Genomic DNA, 17,909 nt, shown 5'->3' with positions numbered 1-17,909 from the left:
TCACGAACAGAGCAGGGCGGATGGGGAGGTTGTGGCCCTGCCCCCTGTCACACACAGAGCTGCAGGGCAATCAGGGGGGTTGGGCGCTGCCCCCTGTCACGCTGATCCCGGTGCTGGGAGGCATATTATCCTTTTACTATATAGAATAGAGGCCTGGTGCATGGGTGGGGGCCGGCTGGTTTGCCCTGAAGGGTGTCCTGGATTAGGGTGGGGGTCCCCACTGGGGTGCCTGGCCAGTCTGGGTGAGGGGCTGAAGCTCCCAACCGCTCCTTTTTTGCTTTTTGCTTTTTTTATTCTGCGCCTGCTTTAGCTCTGCGGCCTCGGCTGCTGAAAGCCAGTTTCTGGCCTTTGTTTTTCCTTCTGTATTTGATACAATGTTGCGGTCAGGCTGGCTGACTGAAAGCTGGTTTCTGGGGTTTGTTTAGCTTCTATATTTGCAACATAGTTGCAACTGAGAGGCCGGCAGCGGCAGGCGGGGAACGGTGGAGTCCACCTTCACTGGAGCAAGCAAGCCTCCCTGTTTGCTTCAGTGCATGGCTGCCGGCCGCCATCTTGGCTGACAGTTAATTTGCATAAGGATATGCTGATTAGCCAATGGGAAGGGTAGCGGTCGTACGCTAATTAGCATGTTTCTCTTTTATTAGTGTAGATTATTACCTTATTTTCCATACACACAATTGTAAACCTACTTTAGCCCACCCTGTATATGACAGTTCCTTCCACTTCCTCCCCTTTCTTTTTATAAATGGCACTTCAATACAGGCAGAGCTCAAAGACACTGCGGGTTTAGTTGCAGTCCACTGCAACAAAGCAGGAAGCATAATAAAGTCAGTCACAATCTTTTTGCAAGTGGAGGTTCCTGCTTTCAATTTGTAATAAAATGCCACCTATGTGAAGTGCAGTAAAACAAGGTATGCCTACACAGACTTTAGGGTTGACAGCATGTGTTTCTCTCTAGCTCCTTTGTTCCCTTAAACTGCCATGGGCTTGATTACACTGTAGTTCACCTTTCTTCATTGTTGTTGCAAGACTGCTCAGGTGGTACTGTTTACTCTGTACTGCATCACCTCAGGAGGCATTTGATATCCACTTGTTCTCTATTAGTGTTACAGTAATAGTGTTTCTAAATCACTGGGTATTTTCGTTCCTAAAAGCTTATCTGATACCACATATTCATGACAATGTGCATGTGGTGACCAAGCTACCAGGTTAATCCAGAGTTAACAGAGGCAACAGAAGTTATCAATTAATGGTCAGAGAAGCAGGGAAGGAATTGTTCCTTTGGTAGATAAGAGGCCAAAAAGTAGAGAAGGATTTGACTATAGATGGAGAGGAAGCCAGCGGACAAATAAGATGGTCAAAGAACAAGATACTGGGTTCCAATTATGGTTCTAAAAGATATTTTACACACTTGTACCAATAAATGTTTCCCAATAAATTCAGAAAACCCAAAAATTCTTTATTTTATGATGTTAGTTTAACAAACACCTTATAAAAATTTCTACCTTTCTTGCTTAAGAGCAAGGTGCTGCTCTCTAAGCCAAAGTTTCCTAACTAGACTACAAAGTGGGTTATCCTTGGAACTTTAAACTACTGAGGCATGGCTCCCACCCAATCAATTCTGATTTAATGGGTTTAAGGCAGCGGTTCTCAACCTGTGGGTCGCGACCCCTTTGGGGGGTGGAACGACCCTTTCACAGGGGTCGCCTAAGACCATCGGAAAACACATATATAATTACATATTGTTTTTGTGATTAATCACTATGCTTTAATTATGTTCAATTTGTAACAATGAAATTGGGGGTCACCACAACATGAGGAACTGTATTAAAGGGTCTCGGCATTAGGAAGGTTGAGAACCACTGGTAAGGTGAGGACCAGGTATTATTTAAACAGTATTATTCAAAAGTCTTTCCAGGTGACTCTAATATGTAGCCATAATTGAGAACCACTGCTCTTAGCTAAGGTTAACAATAGCAGCAATATTTACTAAGCATGTGTTGCATGTTATATACTGTTCTGAGTACTTTAAATAATGAGTTCATTTGCTATTTTATAAGTGAGGAAACAGAGAGGTCAGGTAACTTTCCCAGGGTCACAGAGCAAGCTAACAGCAGAGTTAGGATTAAATATCAAGAAGTTTGGATCAAAAGCCCTTGTTCTTAATGACCATGATATACTGGCCTCCTAAGCATAAATTATATTTGTATTCTTTAATTGCAAATAAAATGATCAAAGAAAAAAAATTAGATAATTAACTTTCTCCTTAGAAATATTACAGTGGCATTTTGTTGCAAGGGTACGAGTACAGGCTTGTTACAAAAGTAAATAAACAAACAGATAAATATTGTCTCTTCCCAAAAGATTCAAATTTGAGATTCACACAGGCTTTCAATAATTTCCCACATTATTATCCATATAGTATAGTTATTCAATCGTAAGTATCAAAAATTGCTTTAGTTGTAAAACTCAGGCAATAATGTATTACATGTACATTTATAAGAAAATTTCCTACCTATTTCAGTTCTGCTAAGTCCAATTCCATTATAAATTCTCAAGTAATTTAAATGACAAGAATCAGAATCTTCAATGTCAAAGTCACCAAATTTGATGCGCAATCTTTCTCCCATCTTTACACGAATCTCCCATTCACAAACGGTGCTGTTGGGATAGGTCTGTGGGTAGTTTATGGACATAAGGGTTCCACTTTCAGGACCTAGTACAGTGTGTCCACATCCATCACCTTTAAAAAGAGTTAAAAGAACAATAAATTATTCTTACATCTTTAACTTAAACTGTAAATACATAGGATTTTAAAAAATGTATTCTATTATATATTTTATACTACCAATACTTTCTTTACACAAGATAAAAAAGATGACATAGTTCTTAGGATATCTATATACAGGAGCCAAGAGAGCCAGGTTAGGTAAAAATAATCAATAATTAACTTTATAATTTTTGAGTTCAAAGGACCTTCCAATCTGAATTAGAAGTAAACATAATTTGGCAAAAAATATATATACATGTCATAAATCCAAACTTGAAGAATATCAATTCATAATTATTTTTTAATATATTTCTTTACTGATTTCAGAGAGGAAAGGAGGAGAGATAGAAACAGCAATGATGAGAGAGAATCATTGATCGGCTGCCTCCTGCATGCCCCCCACTGGGGATCGAGCCCACAACCCAGGCATGTACCCTTGGCCGGAATCGAACCCAGGACCCTTCAGTCCGCAGGCCGACGCTCTATCCACTGAGCCAAACCAGCTAGGACCATAGTAATTACTTAAAGTAAATGAAAACTATAAAAATGAAAGTATGTGACTAGTTTCATCTATTCATTTACAAATATCACAAACCTCTTCTAAAATCTGTGAGGTGAATGATTTCTGAAAGTATTTACTATATACTAAAGATAATGCAATCACTGATTATATGACACACTGCACGGCATGTCTTCTTGAAGGCATTAAAGCAATATTTATTGAAGTTTAATTTTATATTCTACTGAAATTCGACTTTTAGTAATCCCTCTGCAAAAGCCTCATTGTTTCCCTACAAAATGATGAGAAAACGTTTATTTAAAGATTAGGGGAAATGACCTTAATATCTTGGTAGTAGCATTATTTGTTCTAGAAATTTCTTCAGAAATTGGATATGAAAACTCAGGTAACTTAACACATTGTTTGTAAAAATAAAATATGTACATCCGTTCCTTTCTTATGAAATGTGTTATTTTACTGGGCAGGAGACATGCACTATTGATGAGAAGGGTTTCAGCTGCTGCTCCGTTTCTACAGTTTCGCATTCCTTAATGACAGGATTCAAATACATTCTTTTTAATAGGAAGATTAATACATCTTTTTAAAATGATAGTATTTTCCCGTTCAAAAGAGCTATTGATAATCATTGTTAGGAATAGTTTGGTGCTTGCACAAAAAAACAATATTGAAAGTGACACTGTTGGGTTTTAATCTTAATATGGATAGAGATGGCTGTCATAGAATGTTCTGTTATCTTACCATTATCTTGAATTATTATTTTTAAGAACAATGTAGAACTGGTATCATTTAGTGTAACAGATGAAAGCTTTAATGGCCTATGAATAAGAACTTAACATAGTATCTAGCAAGTAGTAGTTGCAAAGTAAATGTTTATTAACCTACTAGAGGCCGATGCACAAAATTCGTGCAGGAGTAGCCCTTCCTTCCCCCGGCTGCAGGCACTGGCTTCCCTCTGGCACCCAGAACCTGGGCTTCCCTCACAGCCCCGGCTTCATCCAGAAGGTCGTCCGAAAGGACGTCTGGTCTAATTAGCATATTACACTTTTATTATTATAGATGAAATAATTTCAATCTTGTCTCAAAACTACCTTTAATGAAGAAACAACAGCTCTGGACCTAGATTCTGATGACTATGCTTCAAATCCTTTGTTGATAAAGAATTTTTATTCTCAAATCCGTATGAGTACTGTTACTTAAGCTACTTTTAAAGGTTAGTCAGTATTTACAATCTGGCTTCCTACATAAATCTCTCTCCTATAAAGCTTAGCTTTTAATCAGTGTGAAACTTTATCTATCTTCTACACCTCCTTTCATCCAATACACAAGAACTAGGCATACCAACTCAACAAAATAATAATGCATAAAGGCACCATAAAATAAACATATGAATTTTTGTGTGATACACCCACTGATATTTTGCAAATATAAAACTTAGAATGTGATACAAATCAGAGAAAACACACACACACACACAAATTTGTCCTGAAACTATCATGAAAATACCTTGAATATCTCTGTTGGAGATCATCTAAATTGGAAACATAGGAATATAAAACCCTCACTGTGAAAATAAATGAATTATAATGTAAGTAACTTTTGAACAATCATTAACAGTTTTCCTTAGAGAAAAAAACAAACAAACAACTACCCTAAGATAGAGTTTCTAACATGAAACTAGTCTGAAATGTTCTCTTATCATTGAAAAGATAAATACATGCTTTCTGGAAGTGTTTTGATCTTTAAAATGTAGCCACTGAATAAATGAAGTAACTCAAACTATAAATGTATTTCTTTTAGGAAACAGAAACTAAGGCAGCTTTTTCCGTGGCTGGAAGTGTTGATGGATTTCAGAAAGCCAAGAATTTCCTATTAACAGCTGAATTCTTGACTTAGTAATGGCAGGTTGCTGCATTTAATGTATTCCCCATAGGCTGTTACTTAAGGTTGTGATTTTAAAATGGATTTTACAGAAAGTATAAGCAGAGTGTTAGTAGTAATTTTTGTCTTATGTTCATATTTCTGTTTGAGTCTCAATAATACATACACAAAACATTTCTTGTCCTTTCCTCCATAAAACATATACTTTCTACACAAGTTAACACAGTAAATACTACTTGATGAGAAACAGGACTTTAGTGAGCACACTGATGAAGAGAACAATTAAATGGAGCTGTCCTTTTTCAGTATCTTGTGTAGGGGGAGGGCACCAACAGTCCACAAGTAATGTGCCAAGAATGTTTTAAAATATGTGATGGAGTTCAGAGCTTCCTCCTCTTGCAAACAACATGATATGCACCAGAAACCAAGGTTAAAAGTCTTAAGTCTACCGCAATGAACAAATTTGAATGTTGCATATTTCAAAGACTACTTGGTAAGTTTAACCTGACTAGATAAATAGCTTAGCTGGCCAGGTTGAACACCTACTGCTGAGGTATATGTTTAGAATATTCTAGGTAGAAAGGGAATGCTGGGCTTATACTCATTAGACCAGTTTGCAAATGCTTTTCTCTGTTATTTTACATTGTGACTCCACCATTCTAGCATGTACAGGGTCTTAACTCACTAAAGAGTCCCAACCTAATACAGTCTGAAAAAAACAACACACTGCACTAGGCATCCAAAGGTCATAATGTTCAACTCTACAATCAAAGAAAGATCTTGACCTCACTTTTACTCCCAAATTAGAAAAAGTGCTCCCAGGTTATTTTTACAGCTCTTAAAAGTAAAGCCTATTCTATACCAAAATACTTAAAATGTTATAAAGAAAAACCAAAATCTGGAAATATTCTTTATCAACAAATCACCAATGTACAGGGTGGGGCAAAAGTAGGTTTACAGTTGTAAGAGAAACAAGAGTTTATTCTTGTATTATTATGTTTGCCGCACCCTATACTTAGAGCAATGGTTCTTAACTGGGGTGGGGAGAGGCTGCCACAGGAGTGATTGCACCTCTCATTTGGCAATGTCTGAAGACAACCAGAGGGTGGGGTGCTACTGGCATCTAGTGGGTAGAGGCCACGGATGCTGCTAAAACATCTTACAATGCACAGGACAGGCCTCTAGAATAAAGACTGGGCCATCCTAAATGTCAACAGTGCCTAGGTTGAGAAACGGGACTTAGAGCAAAGATTAGAAGATCCGGATTAGTTCTTGGCTGGGTTACATTTGGCCCAAGGGTTATGCTGTTCTATTTGCTATGGGTACAACCCAGGAAATAGTTTCTCCTCAGAGGTCAGCAGTTACACTAAAGAGTTTTATGTTTACATTTCCAAATTTTTCAAACAAATAAATGGAATGCTTTGTTTTTAAGTTAAAGAAAAAAAAATCCTTTTTATTAGTCTACAACACTCAAATGATTTTTTCTGTTGCTAATAAGGTCATGAGTAATAAATAGTCCCTAAATTTTCTGCTTAGCTTTGTATACTGGGAAGAATAATGATCTATGGCCAGGCTGTATTACCTACTCTTACTCATTTCACAAGGCAGAAATGACAAAAAGAGCATAACTACTACTGGAAGCATAGCTTTCCAAATGGATATCATAGGAGCAAGCCATACACTCTCATCAACAATTCCAATATCACCAATTCTTTCTCCATCACCACCACCACCAACACCATCACCTGTCAACTTCTCCTTCTCTAGAAAACTGTAACTGACCATAAAGGTAGAAGCCTGATAATGTAATTTCTGAATTTTACTTTAGTGGAGAAAAAACATTGGAATTTGATCTTACTGCTCCTTTGCTTGGCTGCAGATTTAACCAGGGGATTACTCACAGAACATGTGTTCACTTCCTCTGAAGAGTGTAAGGTCATATGTGTTAAGCCAGATACAAATTTTGATATTGTTCCAGGAAAATAACTGAATTTTTTTTTCTTTCACTTCTTATCCCCAGAGAAACCAAAAGGAACATTAAACGCATTTAAATGATAATGAATTTATACAAAAAGAACACATGGCTTATTTTAGGCTGCTCTAAACTTCCAATCAACTGGGGTTTTTTGATAAACATGTGCTTATGATCTGATTTCATGCGACCCTCCAACCACCCCCATATATTAGTCACATTACTACTAATAATAATGTAAATTCTTATTTTTTGAATTATATTAATATGAACATGGTGTACCTTCTGAAAATACTTTAACAATAGCAAATACAAATGCAGAAAGCTTGCACATATGTGAAAACTGGAGAGCAATGAAACTTTCATTAGGGTCACTGTAAACTAAGAAAGGTTTATACTTTTCCAGTGGGTGTTCAAGAATTTCTTTACCACTGTGAACTAGTGTGTCTGATTTCACTTCCTCTAAGTGTCACTTCTGTCACGTCTTATAATAAATCTGTGAGATCTTATAATCAACTGAAAAAGAGACAATTAGAGAGTAGAAAGGCATTCAAAAGAATAACTTCCAAGTCTTAACTAATATATCCTATTTCATTTGGCTAAAAATGAAGATTTTTAATGCTAGGCCAGAAGTATTATATCAGTCCTATTACTGTAAGACTTTTAAAGTTGCATGACAAAACTTATATAGATAATTCAAGGTATCACTTTAATTTCACTCAATATTTTTTAATATTGCATAGGATAGATATGCACTGAGAGCCTAAAGAGAGTCACTGTGGATATTTTTAGAAAAAGAAATTCATTACTTTTTAAGCCCAACTTCATCTCTGCATTAAAGATAGATAATTTATAAAACTGAGTAACATAAAGGAATGTGAGATGTATAAATCCTCTTTGACCCCCAAATCATAAACTACTTAAAACAGAATGTGAAGCAAATGGTCTCTGGTGTCCTACAATGAACTTACATGCCGCATCTATCACTCACTGTAACCTCTTAAGAAGGTAATTTATTGTTGCTAAACCTCAGTTTTATAAAATAGGGATACTAACAACTCAAACCACATAGGATAAGAATTAAATAAGACAGTGTATGAAAAGACCTAGTATCGAGAGGCTAACCCAAAATAAAGTGCTCAATAAATGTTTGAGTACTAGTATCATCCTAAAAGACCTGAAAGGCTTTGCCCATCATATATAGATGCAGCACGCTTGGCCATAATCTAACTTAAGTAAAAGAAAAAAGGCCCTTTAGTTTGGAAAATTTATAGCAGCTTTAAAGCTTCAACTGTGTCTTATGAAAAGTATAAATTCATTAGAAAGTAATTCTCATTAACACTCTCCCCTATGACATCTACTTCACTTCAGTTACTCACTTGCAGGACCGCAACATGGACTTTGTTTTTGCCATTATCGAAGTCTGCTTCCACCTCTGAAATCTCAAAAACTTTAATGGCCTACTCTACTGGTCAGTCTCCTGACCTTTCAGCTCTCTTACACCCACTGCATACTTTCAGTGAACTTAGCATCTCTCTTTTCTCCCCATCTATTGTGTCCTGGCCTCATTTATTTTCCTAGCCAGACTGGACCTCATGTCCACTGGATTTAACTACACTCTTCTGGTACATTCATTTCCTAGCTACCATGTCCTTCTTGAATATCCTGGCAAGCCTCCCCTCCTCCCCCGACTCTGAATTAAACGATCTCGCTTTGTCAAGGAACTGAGCACCACTGGAATAAAAGGAATCACAAAATCCAAGAGATATGTGTCATTAGAGTAATCTAAGATGGGTACCTAAAACTACTCAGTAGTCTCACATTCAGTGGTTCTCAAAATTTAGTCTCCACTGGAAACAGCTAAAGTTCCAAGGCCCTCATCCCCATAAATTCTAATAAATGTCGAAAAATTACCTGGAACTTGCCCTAGCAGGTTTTGCTCAGTGGATAGAGCGTTGGCCTGCGGATTGAAGGGTCCCTGATTCGATTCCAGTCAAGGGCACATGCCTGTGTTGCAGGCCCGATCCCCAGTAGGGGGTGTATAGGAGGCAGCCAATCAATGATTCTCTCTCATCATTGAGGTTTCCATCTCTCTCACCCTTGCTCTCTGAAATCAATAAAAATATATTTTTAAAAATTACCTGGAAGTTGGAAATAGTGGGGAAAAAACACACAAAAGGAAAGCAGCACATCCTTTAAATGTCATAGAGGCCAAAAGCTACCCAAGAATTATAGGGCAAAATACTTGGTTACATGTTAACTGATAAATTGTTGCTTGGTAGAGATGCATATAATTTCTGTGCAGGTGAAAAAGTAATCCCAAAAGTGACAGCTTATGGCCCTAGTGACCATTAACCAAATTTAGCCATCTAGCCTAGCAATCATATCCTAAGATTGCCTATAAACACCTAACTTCTCAAATACTCCTTGGACAGGTTATGATATCTTCGTTATGACGGGTTCCCTCATTAATGAATGAGTTAAATAAAATCTTTGATATGTGTTCATTTTATACTTGTATAACAGTTATGATTTGACTTTTTTTTTTTTTTTTTTAACAAATTTTACATTGTAAGATACTTCTCCAGTGGGGTCTAGGATCTGTACTTTAACAAATCTTAAAATACTAACAGCAATAACAACAAAAACCGTACAGAAAAAACCACCTTTCCACCCAGTGTCCCTTGACATTTACCATCTTCTTTTTCACTTTTCCTTTCTTTTACAGGGATTTCTTTAGTTCTTTATTCTTCATATCTTACTTCTTTGCCTCCCACTCTAGTTTTAATGAACTACAATTCAGCTATTATTTAACTAATAATAGGATATATTAGTTAAGATATATATCTTAACTGACAGCTGTGCCTCCCAAAATAGTATGTTCAAGTCCTAATTTCTGATACCTGTGAATGCAACCTTATTTGGAAATAAGGTCTTTGCAAATGTACTCAGATTAAGATACTGCCATACTGAACCAGGGTAGACTCTAATCCAATGACTGGTGTCCTTATAAGAGGAGGAAAATTTGGACACAGATACAGACAAGAATACCATGCAACTATAGAACCAGAGAATGGAGTGATGCAAAAGACCACCAAAGACTGCTACCGTCAGAAGCTAGGGAGAGTCAGGGATCCTTATCCAGGGTCTTTGGAGCAAGCATGGCCCCGTTGATACCCTAATTTTTACAATGCTAGCCTCTAGAATTATGAGACAATACATTTCTGTTGTTTTAAGCCATGTAAGTTTGTGGTAATTTGTTATGGTAGCCCTTGGAAATGCAGACTTACCTCTCTAATGAAACCATTCACTAAAGCAGTCAGTTTCCAAGCTGTCAAAACTCAACGGATGCTTTTCTATACTTATCATTTGTGATTTTTCTACAGCAACTGGCATTGCTGGCCTTTCTTGCCCTCCCATATTTCTTCCTTCCTTCATACCTTCCCTCCCTCATTCTTAAAACTCTCCTTCCCTCTCTTAGTTCTTCCAACTCTGCCCTTGCAGCTTTTCTGGCATCCTAGCTGACCTGGCTTCTTACTGCTGATGCTGTTCTTCAGAGCTCTTTTCCCCACTCTTTGTATTCTACTGGAGCAACCTCACCTACTCCTAAGATTTCAGTTGCCACTGAAATGGAGGAAGCTCCAAAGCCTCCAAACACTGTTCTCTTAGTCCTCAAACTTGTCACCTACTTAAACATTAAGCACCTCTGCTAAGAAGTTCCACTGCATTCAAACTCAATGTGTCCCAAGTATTCAAGGAACATCTTCCACAGGCCAGGCACTGTAGTAGGTGCTATGAATAACAACAAAAATGAGAGACAAAGCCTCTGTACTTATAGTTTGCAATACAGTAAGACAGACATAGCAAGTAATTTCATGGACGATGAGTACTATGAGGAAGTAATGAGGAAGTTTATGCATGTGTGTCTGTGCAGGATAAATAGCAGTTAACTAGGTAGAAATCCTGGTGGGTGAAGGAGGTGGAAAGCAGGAAGAACAGGATTGCAGAAATGAAAAAATTTAAAAAAGCATTTTAACTTTTGCTCTTTCGACTTTAACTGGTCATTATGTTTTATACCTTCTATCTCCTCAATATCTCTAAATTTAGTCCCCCTGAACAAGTTCAGGCCCTTGTTTCCACAATTCCTAATCTTTTCTTTCTCTAACCCACTGTCCACACTCCTGCCGGTATTTCTGAAACACCAACTGGGTCATGTAGGTCCCTTATTTAAAAATCCTTCCACTATTTTCCACCGAGAATACAATAAAAGTCAGATTCTCCAGCAAGGATATGAGGTCTGTTATCTTTCCCCTATCCCCCTTCCAGTCTCATTTCCTGACTTTCCCCACAACCTCTTTGCTCCAGCTGCAGAACTATGGGTGACTGCATGCTCCAAGTTCTCTCCTCTGAGCCACTGCACATGCTATTCCACCCTGCCAAGAACAACATGCTTCCTCTTCTCATCCATCTAACAAATTCAATGTTATCTCTTTTGAAAAACATGCTGAAAGTCTTGGTCTTTCTATTTCTATTATCAGAATCTCTTTACTGTACTTAATATGCTTAATTACATTTTATTATTGATTTCAGAAAGTAAGGGAAAGGGAGAGATAGAAACATTAATGATACAGAGAATCATTGATCAGCTGCCTCCTGAAAGCCCCACACTGGGGATCGAACCCACAACCTGGACATCTGCCCTGAGTGAGAATCAAATCAACCTCCTGGTTCATAGGTCAATGTTCAACCATTTAGCCATGCCGGCCAGGAACATATGCATTTTTATGTCAGTTTACCATACCAATCTGTAAAACTCTGTTAGGCGGGCATACACACAGAAATAGGGCATACTAGGTTCTTAACACATGCTGTTGAATTTAGAAAAATAATATACCCAAACAAGCCAGTGGTAGGCACTTGATAGCAAGTAATTTAGTACAAAGTACACAGGCTTTGGAATTAGACAGACTTGGATTTAAATTCTAGCCATGCCAACTTTGAGATCCTGAGCACTTAACCTCTAAAAGCCTCCATATCTTCACCTGTACAAGGGGATACCACCTCCTATATCCCAAGGTACCGCTGAGGGTTTGGTAACAACTGCTGTAAAATATAGTGGCCAACGTGAGGCCAACTCACCCTTCCCTCTGATTTCTGGACCTTGTACATTAGGGGAAATTCCAAAATCTCTCCAGTGTTGAAGCTATCAGCCTGAAGGATTGCCAAAGCCATGATTCTGTGCATCCACAGAAAGCCAGACTGAACCAAGAGACAAAAATGCAGCTGAATCCTTGGTGCCTGAGGCCCAGCTGCATTCCTGCTTTCCCCTTGGCTTAGCATGGTTCAGCTCTTCCCAAGACTCCACAATGTGATCTTAGAATTCTCCTAATACTTTTCCCTTCCACAGTAAGCAGATTTAGACTTCTGTTCCCTATGACCTCGAGAGTCCTAACTAAAACACATATCTTCCACCTATGCAACAGAATGTCTCTCTCAGGCCTATAAAGTTAGCTTCTAGGATCCAAAGAGTAAGTAGAAACAAGGGTATGCCAGAAAGAAAGAGATAAGCCATGAACCTGACAACATATCAACAGAAGTTGGAGAGAGAAAGCAGATGTGAAAAGGAAGGTCAAAGCCAGCATTAAGGTCTGAGTGGATTTAGAGGCCAGGTAAAAAATATCTCAGAACAATCACACCTTGCTGTCATGTTCCTCTACTGCACAGTCTGACCCCTTTCACTGAACTAGAAGTGGAACTTCCCTAAACAATACCTGGGATGGGGATAACAGAAAGATGGAGAAGATCTAGGTCTCATTAGAAAGCAAGTATTTGAAGATGGAGATTTTAACTACAGAGTAGGAAAAAGAGAAACAAAATTTTCATTCATACATCTATTCGCTCATTGAACAGATATTTACCAGCTACCCAAACAGATTTGATCCCAGCCCTCAGACATTCTAGAGAGATACACTACATATTTAATAACACTGAGAGTGGTAAGTACTGTAAATCCCAAAGTTGACATGGCTAGTATTTAAATCCAGGTGTGTCTGACTCCAAAATCTCCATACTTTCAAAGTCCACCACGATAAAAAATAATAAAGACAGACAAAGCTCTCAGGTTTTGGAGAGTAAAACAACAAAACAAAACAAAACAAAACAAAACAAAACAAAACAAAACTGACAGTTTAAATGACAGTTACAGTACAGTAGAAGCTAGCCTGCAAGGGTTAAAAAGGAAATCATCACTAAGAAATACCTGCTGTGTGCCGGACACTGAGAAATGTACAGCACTAGTGTAGCCTACTTTTTAGAAAGCTTGTCACTGAAAAAAAAAGCTGAGCTATAAGGTACCTGAAAAGCAAACAGCTCAAAAGAAAGATGTGCAAAAGCAGGTGGTGTTTTGAGCATGTTCCCAGGCATAGAATAAGAGGCACCACAGAAATTTAAATTATACTACAACACAACGTATATTCCCTGATGAAGCAGTGATCTGGAAAAGGTGGGAGACAGTCTCAGGAAGGAGGAGAGGTGAGGCAGGAGGCAAAGCTCTACTGTGCAGGGATGAGGACAAGGGCAAGAGGAGTTTAGCTCTACAAAGTGGGACAGTCATATGCTGCTGTTGAGATCTGATTAGTAGTCCTCATTTGTGGCATATCTAATCACAACCGACACATGGCTTTCTCCAGTAATCTTGAGATATCCTAGATCTGAGAAAGCAGACATTGGGGATTGGCACGTGAGCCTGCATGGGATCTGTCAAGGACCAGGGGAAAAGCATCATTGAGATGATAGACTAGGTTGGTAAGAGACAACTGAACCTACAGATGGACAAATGGACTGGTTGAAGATGGAGGAACTTACGGCTGACGCCACACCTAGTATCTCAGGTACAAACTCCTCAGTCTGCCCACAATGGAAAGTCCTCCATAATGTTCCCACTGACTTTTCCAGCCATTGTTTCTCATTATTTTCCTGACACCAGATTACTAAAGCTACCCAAGCGTTTTCCAGGCATTTTAGCTGGTGACTAAAAAGAAAGCAGGCAACTACTAGAACCAAAATAGGAAACTCTTATAATTGTGGAGGTAACTCTTCAAATGAGAATTTGAAAGAGAACAAAGGAGTGCACCCAACTTGCTGACATTGATTTAGGCTGTCACTGTTCTTTAGGATGATCTGACAGGTGGGCACAGGAGTGCTTTCTAAGAAGTAGCCATGGGTATATTCAGAGTTCCAGTTAAAGGAGGACCCCTCTCATCAAGGGAGTGCAGCAGAAGTCTAGCTCCTGGGAAGAGGATGGCTGGGAAATGCTGGGCAAATGTTAGACCCTGAGCAAGTAGGCTCAAGAAATGGCTCTATTCCCATGAGTCTGAGAAGCCAGTCTCTTGGACTGCCCACTAACTGTGGGGATTAGACAAAGAACAATGGTGTGAAGGGCATGAAGGTGTCCAGGGACTAACACCAAATAATGTGCTTAGGGCAGCAGATTCACTCTAGAAATGGGCCGTTAGTATACATTTCTTGAATGACAGACATCATACTAATCATTAAAAATAAGAAAATGAATAAAACTCTGTACCAGGAACAAATATTTAAAATAGTGTCATTAAAGAATGAACAGAAATAACTGGAAAGTACTAACTGGAAATGCATGTTTGGTGATGGTTAGAAAACTCTTCACAGAGGGAATGAGACCAAAGAAGGATCTTTGAAGGATAATTAAGAGTTTACCAAGTAGACAAGGAAAGTAAAGGCATTCGAAGTAGAGAGAATGGCATATATAAAGATGTCGATAGAGGGAACAAGGCAAGAAGAGTATAAAATTATATATAAGGAGAATAAAAAGTAGTTCAGTCTTACACCTGAACAATAAAGCACGAGGGTTGCTGGCATGAGATTAATAAGTCAAAGAGGAAGAGAGGGACCAGACTGAAAAAGTTATAGATGTAGGCAAAAGTAGGTTTACAGTTGTGAACATGTGAAAGTTTATTATTTAATATTTTCCATACAAACAACTGTAAACCTATTTTTGCCTACCCCATATCTGTAACATGCAGAGGTTTAGATTTTATCTCATAGGTGACAAAAGAGCTGCTGGCCACACTATGGTAGTATTAACTTGGCTCCAAGAGGGCAGGCAGTACCACAGTGCATAGAACCATAGCCCACAAACACTTGCACAATAATTGGGCAGGGATACAGGACATGGGGCTCAAGGAAAAAGTGGTAGGCCAAGACCAGAGGCCTGCTTCCAGACTCCTTGCTGTTCTGATGATGTGATCTTTACTCTTCAAATGTCTGCCATCACTGTGGGCTAGGAACTGAGCAATTCTTTAAACCTCAGCCACTTAAAACTACTTTATCAGCAAAGCTTCTCCTACTTTCCTAGGTGGTGTGAGCTCTCTTTCCCTCATAAACCCACAGCATTTCTATATATATTCCAACTTGGAGATTATTTCCCAAACTACAGGTTCTCTGAAAACAATGACAATGTTTATTACTCTTCTCTGAATGTCCCTGGACTGTACTGGCATATGTGAACACTCTCCTGGGAGCTCATAATTGAAATTCCTTCATGCTGACAGTTCTTAATGAGAGAATGATAAAGAGCACCAGCATCTTCTCTTCGATAGTAAGCAATTCAGTTTTGACTGCAAACTTGCCTGCACCCTACTCAGAAAAAGACATGCAGGAAACTATGGGCCTACTCCCTTAGAAAGCAGTGGAGGGAGCGTGCACCTTGGGGTCTTCCCCAGAATTCAAGTAGTTAATTGAAGTTTTTCTCCCAACTACATACCCTTCAGACCTAGCTGATGTTTTAGCAGCCTTTTAATACCACCCATTATCCCACCTGCTTCATAGACAGCATTAATTAAATACTACTTTATTTGAATATCTACAGGTATTTTCTGTCCTCATGGATTATATTGATTTAATCCACATAATCTGGAAAATTAGCATGATGTATGTTTCTAAACTAATATTTTGAACTGACAAACAGCAGGTCCTCAAATAACATCTTTTCTTTCAACATCATTTTAACATTGATGAGATGCCAAAACTTAACACTGTTTATATCAATTAGCCTGTGGTAAAATTGGTTTTGTTAATACATCATTTCACTTAAAGTTGCAGAAGCTATCCACATCATTAAGGACTTACTGTACTTTCTCAAAGATCCTATCCTGAGTGAAGAATTTAATCCAGTGGAATAAAGAAAATAATGTAATAGCAGTTCTGAACAATATAGTAATCTATATATATAAAAGGCTAATATGCAAAGCATCCCCTCGGGAGTTCTACTGGGAGTTCAATCGCTCACTATGACATGCGCTGACCACCAGGAGATGGTGCAGAACGAAGGAAGGCCTCGATCGGCCCTGATTGCTGGCCAGGCCTAGGGACCCTACTCGTGCATGAATTTCATGCACCAGACCTCTAGTTACTTCATAAATAATAAATATCTTGTAAGAAATTTTTACATTTTTAAGTTTTTGTCTTGTATTTTGTAAGTACGCTTATAAAATGTTAGCTTATAAATTAATTTTATTTGCTTTTATTGATTTTAGAGAGGAAGAGAGCCAGAGAGATGGAAACATTGATGAGAGGGAGACAACATCAATCAGCTGCCTCCTGAAGGCCCCCTACTGAGGGGTCGAGCCCCCAAGCAACCAGGGCATGTGCCCTGACAGGAATCTATTGGGTGACCTCCTGTTCATGGGTCAACACTCAACCACTTAACCACACCAGATGGGCATAAATTAATTTTCACATGCTATGTCTACAGAACATAGCACACAGGTATTAAAATTACATCCATGTAAGATTATGTAGGTATGTAAATATGGAATAGAAAGGAACATAAAAAGGAACACAGGTCGATAAATTAGGGAGTAGAATTGTGGATAATTATCATTTAAGTTTTTTTTGGTTTTGAGTAACAATCATTGTTATCTGCACAATATTTTAAAAATAAAGTACTACAGCCAGAATGTTGTCCTAAAATAAAGTGAATCTAAGAACCACACAAGAAAAACTACCAACATGTCCACTCCACTTCATACTTCAACAATCACATTTAGTAAATATCATTATCTCTATAAAGCTCTTCCTAATCCTCCTAATTTTTCATCATTCCACACCCTTCCAACTAATCAAGAAGTGGAAATAGAAACTACCTATTTGCATGCACTCAGTGCCCAATATTATCACCTGAATTTTCACATCCCAGGTGCACTTTATTAAATATAATCCTTAAATTCAAAAATCTACTTCTATGTAAATCTAGCTTTTCCTCATCATACTGAAATACCACTACGCTTTCTGGAAATTAATTTATTTGTCATTTTATTTCTAGTACTGGTACTTTCATTTATACAAATTTCACTATTTTAAGATTTTTGATATTCATCTATAACCTGCAATATTACAATTAATTTTTCATTTATAAGTTTAAAAAAAATGAGGATTTTAATCTGATCATTAGCATATGTGGAATATGTGCTATATTTCTACTATCCACTGTGCAAAATTAATCAGAAATATAGCAGAAAAAAGATGCTTTGATTTTTGCCTCTGAACAAAACTACATAAAGAATCTTAACGTTTTATCACACCAAGAAAGACAATGGAAAATTCTAAATTAACTTAATGTTAATACCAAAAATAATTACAAATGTCCTTTGCAAAGGGAGATGTGCTCTTCAATTTAGACAATTTACAAATATTGTTCAAAAATATTTCCCTGAATCGAAAGGAATTAAAAG

General features: G+C 37.9%; 1 protein-coding gene across 4 annotated transcripts in view; it reads right to left on the bottom strand.

The window, feature by feature from the left end:
* Nucleotides 1-17,909, bottom strand: part of DCBLD2 (discoidin, CUB and LCCL domain containing 2) — a 177,369-nt gene that overhangs the window by 76,160 nt on the left and 83,300 nt on the right. For all 4 annotated transcript variants that reach the window (XM_070406104.1, XM_070406105.1, XM_070406106.1 and 1 more), the window contains one exon: nucleotides 2,516-2,743. In XM_070406104.1, coding sequence (XP_070262205.1) covers nucleotides 2,516-2,743 — 228 coding nt within the window. The remainder of the gene's footprint in view (nucleotides 1-2,515; nucleotides 2,744-17,909) is intronic.

The sequence above is a fragment of the Myotis yumanensis genome, unplaced genomic scaffold, assembly GCF_028538775.1.
Source record: "Myotis yumanensis isolate MYYU_CA2020_CCGP unplaced genomic scaffold, mMyoYum1.0.hap1 SCAF_2, whole genome shotgun sequence".
NCBI classification, from domain to species: domain Eukaryota; kingdom Metazoa; phylum Chordata; class Mammalia; order Chiroptera; family Vespertilionidae; genus Myotis; species Myotis yumanensis.
The sequence above is the reverse complement of the archived record's forward strand: the minus strand, read 5'-3'. Positions and strand labels throughout refer to the sequence as shown.